This window comes from Gossypium raimondii, chromosome 7, assembly GCF_025698545.1.
Source record: "Gossypium raimondii isolate GPD5lz chromosome 7, ASM2569854v1, whole genome shotgun sequence".
NCBI classification, from domain to species: domain Eukaryota; kingdom Viridiplantae; phylum Streptophyta; class Magnoliopsida; order Malvales; family Malvaceae; genus Gossypium; species Gossypium raimondii.
This window is the reverse complement of record NC_068571.1, coordinates 10,559,131-10,572,667: the sequence shown is the minus strand read 5'-3', so window position 1 is coordinate 10,572,667 and position 13,537 is coordinate 10,559,131. Positions and strand designations below refer to the sequence as shown.

Sequence of the window (13,537 nt, the reverse complement as noted above, 5' to 3'; positions counted from 1 at the left end):
GAAGGAGATGGCAAGAAGGGGGTTAATCATTTCGGATTTAGGAGGAAGCTACGGAAAGACAAGGAACTATTGTGAGTTCCATTATGAAGTGGGACACGAGATCCAAGAGTGCAGAGAATTCAGAGCCTTGGTTCAAGGCATGATGGACAATAAAGAGATGGAGTTCTGTGAAGAAATTAAAAAAGAGAGAAGCATATGCACAATGTTGGGAAACGTTCACTTCAATGCCATACATGAAGAAACAACTGAAGGAGGGTCCCTATTAGATATCTGCCCTTATGAACTTGGGAGCGTGCTAAGCAATTGGACTGCAGAAGAAATCCCTGTAGTATTTAGAGTTTACTCAGAGTAATGTTCAGAACACTCTTATTGATTTTAGCCTAGAAATGATAAGAAGACCTTTGTGAAAGAGGCTCATGTCCAAATATCATTATTTTAATGAAGTACATCTTTGCAATCATTTTGAGCAAATATTCTTTCATTCCATACAAGTAATTGTTTTTTATTCTTTTATTCTTTTAGATTTTCTTCCAAATCATTCATTCAATCATTTATAATTATACTGTACAAATAATTATTCATAAATTCATACATTATTTGTATATTCTTTTGTACCTACAATAGGCCCCTGGATATCAATAACGAGAGTGACGCTGCTACAAACTCAGAATTTCCTTTTGAACAAGACATGTGTTTAGAGGGATCGCATGACTTTGAAGATGACGTAGACAATGGTTTATCTCTGGGCTTGTTGAGGATGGTAGAACAGGAAAAGAAACAAATCTTACCTCACAAGGAATCAATAGAAATTATGGGCTTGGAAAAGGGAAAAGAAGTGAAGATTGAAACTAACATTACCACAAAGACGAGACGAGACCTCATTGAGTTACTCTAGAAATTCAAAGATGTCTTCGCATGGTCATACTAGTTATGCCCGAGTTAAGCACTGACATTGTAGTGTATCGCCTTCCTATAAGATAGGATTACAAGCCAGTTCAGCATAAACTCCGGAGGATGAGGCCTGATATTGTGCTAAAAATAAAAGAGGAAGTTAAAAAACAGTTTGATGGTGGGTTCTTACAGGTGGTCAAATATTCTGAATGGGTAGCCAATATCTTCCCAATCCCTAAAAAAGATGGGAAAGTACTAATGTGTGTGGATTATAGGGACCTGCCCAAAAGACAATTTATCATTGCCTCACATTAATACTTTAGTGAATAATATGACAAGGTACTCTTTGTTTTATTTTATGGATGGCTTCTCTGGATACAATCAGATAAGTATGTATCCCAAGGATATGGGAAAGACTACATTCATCACTTTGTGGGAAACGTTTTGCTATAAAGTGATGCCATTTGGTTTAAAAAATACAGGAGCAACGTATCAAAGAGCCATGGTAGCCTTGTTCCATGACATGATCAACAAGGAAATCTAGGTTTATGTTGATGATATGATTGCAAAATCCAGAATAGAAGAGAAACATGTGTAGGTCCTGAGAAAGTTGATCTTAAGACTGAGAAAGTTCCAGTTCAAGCTTAATCCAACGAAATGCACTTTTGGAGCTAGGTCAGGAAAGCTGTTGGGCTTTATAGTCAGTGAAAAAAGAATCGAGATCGACCCAGACAAAGTCAGGGCGATACGAGATTTACCTCCACCACATACTCAAAAAGAAGTTCGAGGTTTCTTAGGAAGATTGAATTATATTGCCCGGTTCATTTCACAACTAACCGAGAAATGTGACCCCATATTTTGTCTTCTGAAAAAACATAATCCAGGTGTATGGGATGAAGAATGTCAGAAAGCTTTTGACAAGATAAAGTAGTACTTTTCCAATTCTCCAGTGCTGTCACCACCTAGCCTAGATAGGCCACTGATATTGTATTTAACAGTGTTTGATAATTCCATGGGATGTGTGCTAGGCAAGCATGATGAGATAGGAATGACAGAAAGGGTGATATATTATCTCAGTAAGAAATTCACTGACTGTGAAATGAGATACTCACCTATTGAGAAATTATGTCATGCCTTGATTTGGACAACTCGAAGATTAAGGCAGTATATGTTGTACCATACGACTTGGATGATTTCAAAGTTAGACCCCTTAAATTATATGATGGAGTCGACTGCTTTGAATAGGAAGATGGCCAGTTAACAAATCTTGCTTTCCGAATTCGACATACTTTATGTGAGTCAGAAGATTGTAAAAGGGAGTGCAATAGCGGATTTTCTAGCTAGCAGAGCCTTGGAGGATTAACGAGGCTTTAAATTTTGATTTCTCGAATGAAGACTTGATGTATGTAGCAACTGCTGAAGAAAATACCCAAGTGAGTCACATTTGGAAGCTGAATTTTAACGGAGCCTCAAATGCTGTGGGCAACGGAATTGGGGCAGTCTTAGTATCCCCAAGTGGTGATCATTATCCTATTGCTACCAAATTGGATTTTGATTGCACAAACAATATGGGAGAATATACAGCATGCATCATGGGCATCCGTGCAGCCATAGAACATAAAATTAAAGTATTAGATGTGTATGGAGATTCTGCATTGGTAATATACCAGCTCAAAGGTGAATAAGAGACAAGAGACCCAAAATTAATCAGTTATCAAAAGTTGGTCCTCAGACTGATTGAAGAGTTTGATGACATTACTTTCTTCTATCTCCCACGAGATGAAAACTAAATGGCGGATGTGTTGACTAATTTAGCTTCCATGATCAACGTAAACAAACTAGAGGACATGAAGCCTATCCAGATGAGCATTTATGAAACACCGGCTCATTGTTACAATATTGAAGAGGGAAAAAAGGATGACCATAATTGGTACCAAAATATACTGCAATATGTGAAGAATCGCGAGTACCCTGATCAACCAACGAAGAACGACAAGAGAACATTGAGAAGACTAGCTGTTGACTATGTCTTAGATGGAGAGATTTTATACAAAAGGGGAAAGGATTAGGTATTACTAAGATGCTTGATGCTGTGGAGGCTAAAAAAATCTTGGAGGAAGTCCATGAAGGTATCTTTGGAACACATGCAAATGGTTTCACAATGGGCAGATAGATCATGAGATTCGGGTACTACTGGTCTACTATGGAAGTAGATTTCATTAGTTATGCCAAGAAGTGTCATAAATGTCAAATTTATGAAAATAAAATGAACGCACCTCCTTCACTTCTTCACGTTATGACTTCTTCATGGCCTTTCTCTATGTGGGGTATGGATGTCATCGGGCCAATATCGCCGAAGGCTTCTAATGGGCACCGTTGCATCTTTGTGGTCATTGATTACTTCACTAAATGGGTGGAAGCTGCTTCTTATGCTAATGTCACAAAGTCAGCAGTCAATAAATTTTTTAAAAAGGAGATCATATGTCGATATGGAATGCCTGAAAGAATCGTATCTGACAATACACTGAATTTGAACAATAGCACAATAGTGGATGTTTGCAGTCAATTCAAGATCAAACACCACAACTCGTCACCGTATCGCCCAAAAATGAATGGTGCAATGGAGGCGGCTAATAAAAATATCAAGAAAATTATGGGGAAAATGACTGAGACTTATAAAGACTGGCATTAGAAATTACCATTTGCTCTCTTTGCTTATCGAACGTCTATCAGAACCTCCATCGGGGCAACGCCTTTCTCTTTGGTTTATGGGATTGAGGTAGTTTTACCCATTGAAGTCAAAATTCCTTCTCTCTGGGTATTGGCTGAGCTTAAGTTGGATGAAGCAAAATGGATCCAATCTCGATATGATCAGTTGTACCTGATAGAAGAAAAAAGGCTAAAAGCTATTCAGCACGGTCAGATGTACCAAAAGTGAATGATGCGAGCCTACAACAAAAAGGTTCGTCCTAGAGAATTCCATGAAGGGGACTTGGTGTTGAAAAAGATCATTCCTCTACAAAAGGATTTTAAAGGGAAATAGATGCCAAATTGGGAGGGTTCTTATGTTGTAAAGAGAGCCTTTTCCGAAGGAGATTTGATTTTGAGTGAGATGGATGGTAAAAACTTGCCAAATCCTGTAAACTCAGATTAAGTCAAGAAATACTTCACTTGAAGAAAAAAAGGACCAAGGTGAAAACCCGCAAAGGGCGCTTTGAGTTCTTAAAAAAAAAGACCAATGTGAAAACCCGCAAAGGGCACTTGAGTCCAAAAAAATAAAAAATGAAAAAAGTAAAATAGAGAGGCCAATGTGAAAACCCGCAAAGGGTGCCTTGAGACCAAAGGGGATTTGAGTCGAAAACCCGAAAAGGGCAGCTCAAATGTTGATCGGAATGGGGCATGTAGTGATCTTGCTATACTTGAATCAATAGGAAAGGGTAGACGACATATTGGGGCATCGACAGAGTACTGTAGATCTCCTAAACACATGTCAAACTCAGAATGGTCTTCAGAAAGTTTGTACAAAGAAGTTCAAGTTGCGATATTTGGGGCACCTAGTCTTCATACTATTTATATTGAATTTGATGTTCTTGGAATACTTCATTCTTTTTCAAGATATTTGTTCCCAATTAATTTCTCTTTTTATTTTTACTATCCTTAATAATTTATCCATTTCGAGTCATGTTCCCAAATCAATCCTATTTTATCCATTGTTACGATCTTTTGCAAGCATGTTGCATTGGAATAATGATTAATGGACTAATATTACTTTTACAATGGAAGTTTTTCATATTACTCTAGAAGTTTCTAAATAATATAGGAACCTGAAACAGGACTACTATTTAAAACGCACCAAGTTTAAAGGTTAAAATATCTAAAAAGGAATAGTCTAAATTCAGACCATCTATTCAAATTTTGTTGTCAAAATATTGATTGAACAAAACGACAAGATGTCGTGTTGGTGACAAAACTTCAATGAAAAAACAAGCAATGATCATCGAGTGACAAGAAGAGGTTTCTTGGAAGAGAAAGTTCTCTAATTGTGCATAAACATTTGGTAGACACCCTAGGAATGGTGTAGGGGACCAAAAAGATTCAGATCCTGTATCCTTGAATTGCAGTGGGAGAGGATTGAGAAAGAGTCAGATCTTATACTCAGTAGGAGGAAGATGGTTCAAATTTTATGTCCCAAAAGTACATGGGATTGAACCTTGAAGATTACATTGTTACCAGCCGAAAAAGATAGAATTCTTACGTGTTAGTAATGAGGCCTTAATGAACAACGAGAAATAACAACTCAAACATTAAGATGTCATTTTCATGACATTTTGTATTCATGAATACCATCTGGTTAGAAAATTTTGATTCATTCTGACCATAACATTCTAATCACTAGGCATAAATAGGCCCATGAAGTGGATTCTACAGGTTATGTTCCTCAGAACAGATCGGTGAAACCACAAGTCCTATACCACTGAAGTTGCAGTGGAATGGATTTAAGATGGCAAATCTTATCTCCCAGAAATTATAGTGGAGCAGATTAAAGCCAATAATCCTATCTCCCTGAAGTTGCAGTGGAGCTGATTGAAGTTGCAAGTCTTATTTCCCTGAAGCTGCGATGGAGCAGACTAAAGATAGCAGATCTTGTCTTCCTGTATTGGCAGCAAAGCAGATCGAAGACACCAGCCTTACCTCCCTGAGTTTGCAGTGAAGTAGACTGAATATAACATATCTTGGTTTTCTGTATTGGCAGTGAAGCAGATCAAAGACACCAGCTTTGCCTCCCTGAGTTTGTAACGGAACAGACTGAAAATAACAGATCTTGTTTTCCTGTATTGGCAGTGAATCAGATCGAAGACACCAGCTTTGCCTCCATAAATTTACAGCGGAGTAGACTGAAGATAGTAGATCTTGTCTTCCTGTATTGCCAGCGAAGCAGATTGAAGACAAAAGTCTTGACTCCCTGAGTTTGCAGCGGAGCAGACTAAAGATAACATATCTTGTCTTTCTGTATTGGCAGCAAAGCAGATCGAAGACACCAGCCTTGCCTCCTTGAGTTTGCAGCGGAGCAGACTAAAGATAACAGATCTTGTTTTCCTGTATTGGCAGCGAAGCAGATCAAAGACACCAGCTTTGCCTCCCTGGGTTTGCAACAGAGCAGACTGAAGAGAGCAAATTTTTCCTTGAAAAGCTACAAATCCTATCTCCCCGACGTCACAGTGGAATGGATCGAAGCACCAATTCCTATACCTCTAAAGATGTAGTAGGTTGGAATGAGGCTACTTGAAGAAGAGAAGCATCAAGATCTAGCACGACCAGACAAATTTGGCTGTTTCTAAAGTCTTTACTCCGTTCCCGTTACACGAAAATGAGCAAAAAGGGGCAGCTGTAATACCCAATTATTGCCCGGCCTAATAAACACCAAAATATAAAAACCAAATTTTAATATTAAAACCAAGTCCATAACAGTCTAATAAAATACAATCCAAAATCAACCTAATACAGTGGCCCAAATGCTTAAATTCTAGCCCGCTAGGCCCAATACAAACAACCCATTAATCTGCCCCAAACCATTAACCTAAACTCAGAAACCCAAAAATAACAAGAAACCTTAGCCTTCCTCGGCAGCTTTCTATTTCAATCACTACGGCAATAGCCCAGGCGCGCCTCTTCACCGTGCGTGCTGCACCATCGCGCACGTGCATCTCCAGGCTGGCCTCATACCTGCAACAACCAAAACAAACGAAGCAAGCAGCAAACGGAAGAGTAACAATACAACAAGTTTACAGCGAATTAAAAAATTGTAACAGAATAGAAAAAGGAAAAACAGAAAAAATGGGGATTTTTGGTATTGAAAAATGGGGATACAAAATTTGTAAAGGGGGACGCAGACTGAATATAAAAAAAGAAAAAGAAAAAGAAATCGAATGTCAGTTTTCTTTAAGGTGATTCTCAAAGTTCTTTTTTTTTTATTTTTTTTTTTGATCTGTTCTTGATTTTTTTTATATACATACGAAAAATAAAAGAAGAGGAGGAAGGAGACTCTTACCTTCGCGAAGGCGCGCCATCGGAGCCCTGTTGATTCCGTCCGAAATGGAGTTGGATAGGGTTAGGGCTTGTGCAACGGCAGAGAGAAAAGGGGATTTTTTTTGTTTGTTTTAGAATAGCTTAGGGATTAATTTTTTAGGGATTGTGGTAACTGTTATATGAGGTTGAAACGACATCGTTTAGTGCCTGTTTCAGTGGCTCTAAAACTGCGCTTTTTTAACTGTATGGCCCAAGAATCCGATCCGCGACCCGGCCCGCATATGAGGGCTCCGTGCACCTCTGAGGTCCAAATGGTTTGTTTATAGTTTTGGTCCTTCCATTTTTGACGCGTGTTACAATTAGGCCTTTATTTATTTTAACATTTGTGAATAACATCACACTTTTCACAATCGTTTGATTTTGATCCCTATCGAAACGCTGCGCATAGAGGGGATCGAGATATTTTCTATTTAGATCCCTATTTCTTCGCGCGCATTTTAATATAGTCCCCGACATCCTTTCATTATTTATTATTTTTACCCCATTGTGTTTGGTTGTAATTTCAATTCGATCCTTAACCTTTATTTAAATTGTTTTAACATATTTTACATTACTTTATTTACATATTTTAAACTTTTTTATATAGTACTTATTTTAATATATATATATATATATATATATTATTTAGTTTAAATTGTTTTTATATATGTTATTTCAAAATTTGATTATCTTTAAATTGATTTATTTTAAAATTCCTCTTTTATATATTATGTTTAACTCATTATATGTTATTTTAACTTGCTTTGTAAAGGATTTATTTAAGTTATTTTATATATTATTTTATTTTTAGTTGCTTTATATATTAATTTTAAAATTATTCTATACTATTTACTTTAAATTGATTTATATTAGCTATTTAAAACTTGTTTTCACGTACTATTTATTTATTTTTATCACTTATTTAAATTGTTTTTATATATTTTTAAACTCTATCTTATTATATACTTTGTTTATTTCAAACTTTTTAAATATATTATTCATTTTAGATTTTTATACTGAATAATTCATTAATTATAATTTCCTTCTTTCATATTTCTTAAGTTATTTTAAAAACTTGTATAATTTCATGTGTGTTAATTTGTTTGGTGCTTTGATTGACTTTTAATTTATTAGCCTTTGAATGTTAACATAATATATGATGTGAGATTATTGCTCCTATGTGTATTGTAATGCTTATTTGTATTGATTAATTATTTGTATTCATTAGTGTACTTTTTGGATTACAAAGTATCACTTCGCATTGTACATTGTTATTCCATCGCGCTTTATTCGTTCAAAAAGTTACGTTTAATATGGTTTAAGTTACGAAATCATTTTATTCAAAAGCTTTCAAGATAACGCAATACTCGGTATTTGGGATCTTCGAGAGGATTGAGCCCTAATGTATTGGGTTCCAATTTTCCTCGTTAAATCTAAATAATCGAGAATATTCTTTAATCAAAACACATAAATAAAAAGCTCATTCTCGGGAATTCGATACGTTGTGTCCTAACGCATTGGATATGACATGTTGTTTTCTCGAGATGAGGATTTTTCTAAAAAATAATAAATGCAATATTCAATGTTTGGAATTTTGAGAAATTGTGCCTTAATGTATTGAGCTTCGATTTCTTCATTTGACTAACAATAGAATATCCTTTTAAATTTCATTGCATGAGTTTTTTTAATGGACAAGCTCATTTTTGAAGATGTGAAATATCATGCCCTAACCCATTGGGTGTGACATTTTCTCTTTCCGAAATGAGAGGGTCTTAACATGTAATTTGATTTATACAAGTTTTTTAATACAAGGATCGTATTTTAAAATCTTTGCACATTTTCGATATTAAGATACTAATTAATCAACAAGGTACCAATTTTGGGCGTGTCGAGGGTGCTAACCCTTCATCGTGCGTAACCGACTTCCGAACCCATTTTCTAGATTTTATAAGATCAAAAATTATCGTTTTGGTAAATTTAATTTTTTATTAAAATGATTTAATTATGATGTGATCCAATCACACCTAAATAAAAAGAATTTGTGGCAACTCCATTTTCGTTTTTTTTTTAATTTAAGTCGATCCCCTGTTTTTTCAAAAAAAATAATGGTTTCGACATATTGTTTACTTAATACAACAAAAATGAGGAAAAAACTTTTATGATTATTTTTACATATTTATTTATTTTATTTAACTCTAATATATATTTGAATCCATACAACTCGGATTTTATATCATTCAATTCAAAAAAAATTAAATTGAGTTTATTTGATAAAATAGACTTATCAACTTGTTTAATTCAAAATTTTTAACTCAATTTGATTCAATTTAATTGAATACTCATTTGTCTTCATGTCCCAATCTACATGTACAATTATTGTTTTAAAATATATATATTTATATTTATTTAACCTTTTCCCTTTATACAGTCTTTAATCATTCATACAAAATAATTTCTCACAAATATTTATATGCTTTAATCATTTACACATTTGATTCAAAAAGAAAAGAACAATCCAAGACAATGTTCTTTAGATAACCTTTAACATGAGAAGAAGCCCTGATATATAAATGGTAAAACTTTAAATAATGATAAAACTAGACTGGTAAAATTGAGCAAATTAACACTTGTATTATAGGAGATCAACACTTGTTATCTGCAACGCTTGTAGTATCCTTGGAATGGTTGCCAACACTACTGTACACTTTACCACTACCATCCATTGAAGAGTAATCCTTACAAGAGAGTTGAGACCACGAAGAGGATCCTTCACCTCTTGATTTCGGGCGGAAAATCAAGATATATAGTGCAGAAACCACGACAAAGCTCGATACAACTCCAATAACAGTGAGAAATGTTGTTCTGAGGTTGTACTTTGGCCTTGTTGGTGGTGGAACAGAGATTTTAGGTGAGCTGATAGGTATTGTTTGAGGATTGGGTCCTGCAAGATTGCCTTCATTGCTCAATTTGAAGATTTCAACCCCATTCAAGATAGCATCTGAATATCTAGTCCTCCAAGCGGGTGCAGGGTGAAGTGCAATAGACAGGTTTCTTTTCATTTCGTTACCTGCTCTACCAATCATCACAGCATAATCTCGATAGACTGGCACCCCATTTCCACCGGCCCAAGAAATTACATCCGCTTGGTGTTCAGCCACAATGTTGTCGATGTAAATCTGAAATACTCTGTCACCAAGCTCTGTTATTTCTACCTGGAATTCACAAAAGTGTAACCTGACATAGTAAGTGAACCCGGAATCAACTCGGAATTCCCAAGTGAGTCTATAGTTCTCGTTCACAGTTTTGTTGGTCCCCATAGTCCTGGCAGTTCTATACACAGGGACTGGGGCACTGTAATTTGGTATCACGCTGAAACTGGGACTAATGATAAGATTAACAGGAAGAACACTAGGTCCGCCATTAGTCACGTATTCACCATCCTCAGACCAGCTCCTATACATACCGGTATCTTGTGTAGGTGAAATGGAGCTGCCCCCAATATTCACTCGGTACAAAGATTCTAGAGCCTGGTTCTTCAGGATGCGATACGGGTTCACCTGATTCACAAATTTGAACCCAGTATCATCATCTGAAGAGTAGTAAAGGTTGTTGGGCATGGAAACGATTTCGATTCCATTTATGAAAGCGTAAGAATCTGGCATATTAGGATTCGGATTAAACAGTATATTCAGCTTTTCCTCATCAACATATATGCAAAATTCACTGTAAAAGACCTCTAGTTTAAGATCATCAGCTTTGAGGGCAGCGCTGAAATTGCTGAGGACAGTATAGCCTCCAATATGGACATCAAAAAAGGCATTTAAGCGATTGAATGCTCGATAAGAAGCTGGGTGAAAATGAAGGCGAATGAATTTTGGCCCGGGTGTGACCGTGAAGGAGAAGGTGAACTGAGAGCGAGACAAGAGAGCTGTTGTGTAAGGTATGGGGTCTCCTTCTGTTGGAGAAGTTGAGATAACTGATACCTTACTTGACTGATCTAAATAAATGGTGTTATCTGAGATCCAGGATCGGCCCGAAAGATCGGTTGTGTTGGTGGTGGAGCCACAATTGAGGGCTATGTTGTCATGAGGCGTGTAAGGCTTTGGCGAGGCATCAGCAGAGGCGATGGTTAGGGTGTGGAGGAAAGTAAAAAGGAAAAGGGTTAAGACGGAAAGCTTATTCGGTTGAGAAACGTACCTTTTGGTGAGATTGATCATGGTGTACACTTGAGAGAGATAAACTTAGAGAATTGAATTCAAGGTGAAAAAGCTGATAGAGAGATAAAGAAGACAGTCATGACAGGCGAGGAAATTTCATCCGATCTTCTTTTCCATCCTCTTTCCCTTCCAAAAAAAAAAAAAAAAAGTCAATGGCCAACCAAAACAATAGTTTACTCAATGTGATTGACATTAATTATTAAATTATAAATTTTAATTCATTTTGTCACTAATTTTAGTTTTTTAAATAAAATTTTACCATTAAAATTTAATGGAGAAACTATTATTTAAATTTTATTTTATTTTAATATTAAACATTAAATTACTTTATAAAATTATTAAAATTACAAATTAACTTTGAAGGAAGACATGAATTTTTTAAAATATAAAAATAAAGTATTATTTTTATAAATAAATTTTTATTAATATTTAATATTATTTTAATTATTTAAATAAAATATTAAAATACTTTTTTAAATTTAACTTAATTTAAATTAAAATTGAATATTAAAATTCAATAAAAAAACTAACTTTAGTTTTAAAAATTCAAATAAAAGTTAAGTGGTAAAATTCAATATAGAGTTAAAAGAAGAGTGGTAACTTTACCATTAATTTAAAAGTAGAATGGCAAGTATCAACAAAACTAAAAGATAGTAGCAAATTTTAATTTCTATTTAAAGTATAGTGACAAATTTGTACATTAACCCAAGCAATAATAATGCCTTTTGTTAGACATAACATGAAACTATTTATTATATATATTACAATAATTAGACATAAAATAAAGAATAGTTAATAGAAATTTAAGTTTGAAATTAAAATATTAATAATAACTCTTGTAAAAAATAAGATATCTTGAAATAAGTGAAAAAATTATTTCTCTTTACTAAAAATAAGTCATGAAAATGAAGAAATATTACCAATTAAATTAGTTTGTTACTAACATATAATACTCCCACTAAACAAATGGCTATATAATACAAATTTTGTATTTTCTTTTGCCACTTGTTTATAATAAGGCGAAGCCGATGACTAATTCAAAACGTAGTGGAACCAACGTGGTTTAATATGGCATTCTTGTGGTAGTGGGGAGGCTTGGGGAGAACCAAAGAACTCGTAGGAACATTAGAGTGGTTGGTACAGATAATGGACGGAGACGTAAAGTTTCAAAAACTCCAATCAAATTCTAATTTGGAGGTTTCAGGACCCAGCCAAATTTAAGACAACTTGTTAGACCCCATGTTTATTGATGTCATTTATGAGGAATGTAAATTGAAGGAAAAGTAAATGATATATGCACTTTATTTGAAATTAATTTATATTTTCATGGACAGTGTACATATTTCAAAATTTAAGTTAATTATAATGTGAAAGCATTTAACGTATATTATTATGATTTTAAAATAAAATCATATCTATTATTTTAATATAAAAATAGAATCAACAATCTGTAATTTTGATATAAAAATAAAAGGGTTTTTCTTATAATTGATAACATTATGTAATAATGTAATATAAAGTTAGTTGCGAAATTATCTACTAAAATAATTAAATATTACACTCTATAGAAATTTTAAAAATTATGAACAATAGTATTCGTTTATAGTTGGGAAAATAAATTGGACAAATGTGTATATATATATTTTTAGAAAAGAAAATGTTTATTTTATAATAGTTTAATGCATTTAAATCTTTTTAAAAATAGTTTAATGCATTTAAGGTCTAAAGTTGTTTAAATTAAAATTAATTAAATATGCAATGATATTTTTATTTTAAATAATTATATTCTAAAATATTAATATTTAATAAAAATTTAAATATTTATATTTAATACATTTTAATATATCTAAATTTCATCATTTATTTTAATAGAACCTTAATTCAAATATTATAACATTTTGTATTGGTTTTAAAATAACTCTAAAAATAAATGAAATTAATTTCTTTACAAATAGTAATAATTAATAAGATTAAATTATGGGATATGTGAAATACAGAGGACTAATAGTGTAAATTAAAAGGCAAATGAATCTATTACATAAATTGATTTGGGCAAAGGGACCTGTTATGAAAATATAACATCACCAAATAATATAAATGTTATATTTATTTTTCTCAAGAAAATTCCATTTTCAAAAAAAAAGTATTTGCTTAATAAAATAACTACACATCATCAACCCAAAAATTTTAAACGTTTTATAAATATTTTGTAACACCCTTTACCAACCTTATCGTCAAGTTCAAGTTATAGGATACTACAATCGTTGTCGGAGCAACTATAGATAATTTTTACAATATTCGATCATTCACACATACAATTAGGTATATATCACATTCATAACAGGTTACTTAATCATTTCTGG

The 13,537-nt window shown here is 33.6% G+C and overlaps 1 protein-coding gene across 1 annotated transcript; it reads right to left on the bottom strand.

Annotated features, from left to right (window-relative positions):
• Nucleotides 1–9,399: 9,399 nt before the first annotated feature.
• On the bottom strand, nucleotides 9,400–11,312 carry LOC105801764 (receptor-like protein kinase FERONIA). The gene has a single exon (XM_012633035.2). It carries the CDS (start codon nucleotides 11,172–11,174, stop codon nucleotides 9,600–9,602), a length of 1,575 nt encoding a protein of 524 aa, XP_012488489.1. The 5' UTR covers nucleotides 11,175–11,312; the 3' UTR covers nucleotides 9,400–9,599.
• Between the last annotated feature and the right edge of the window lie 2,225 nt (nucleotides 11,313–13,537).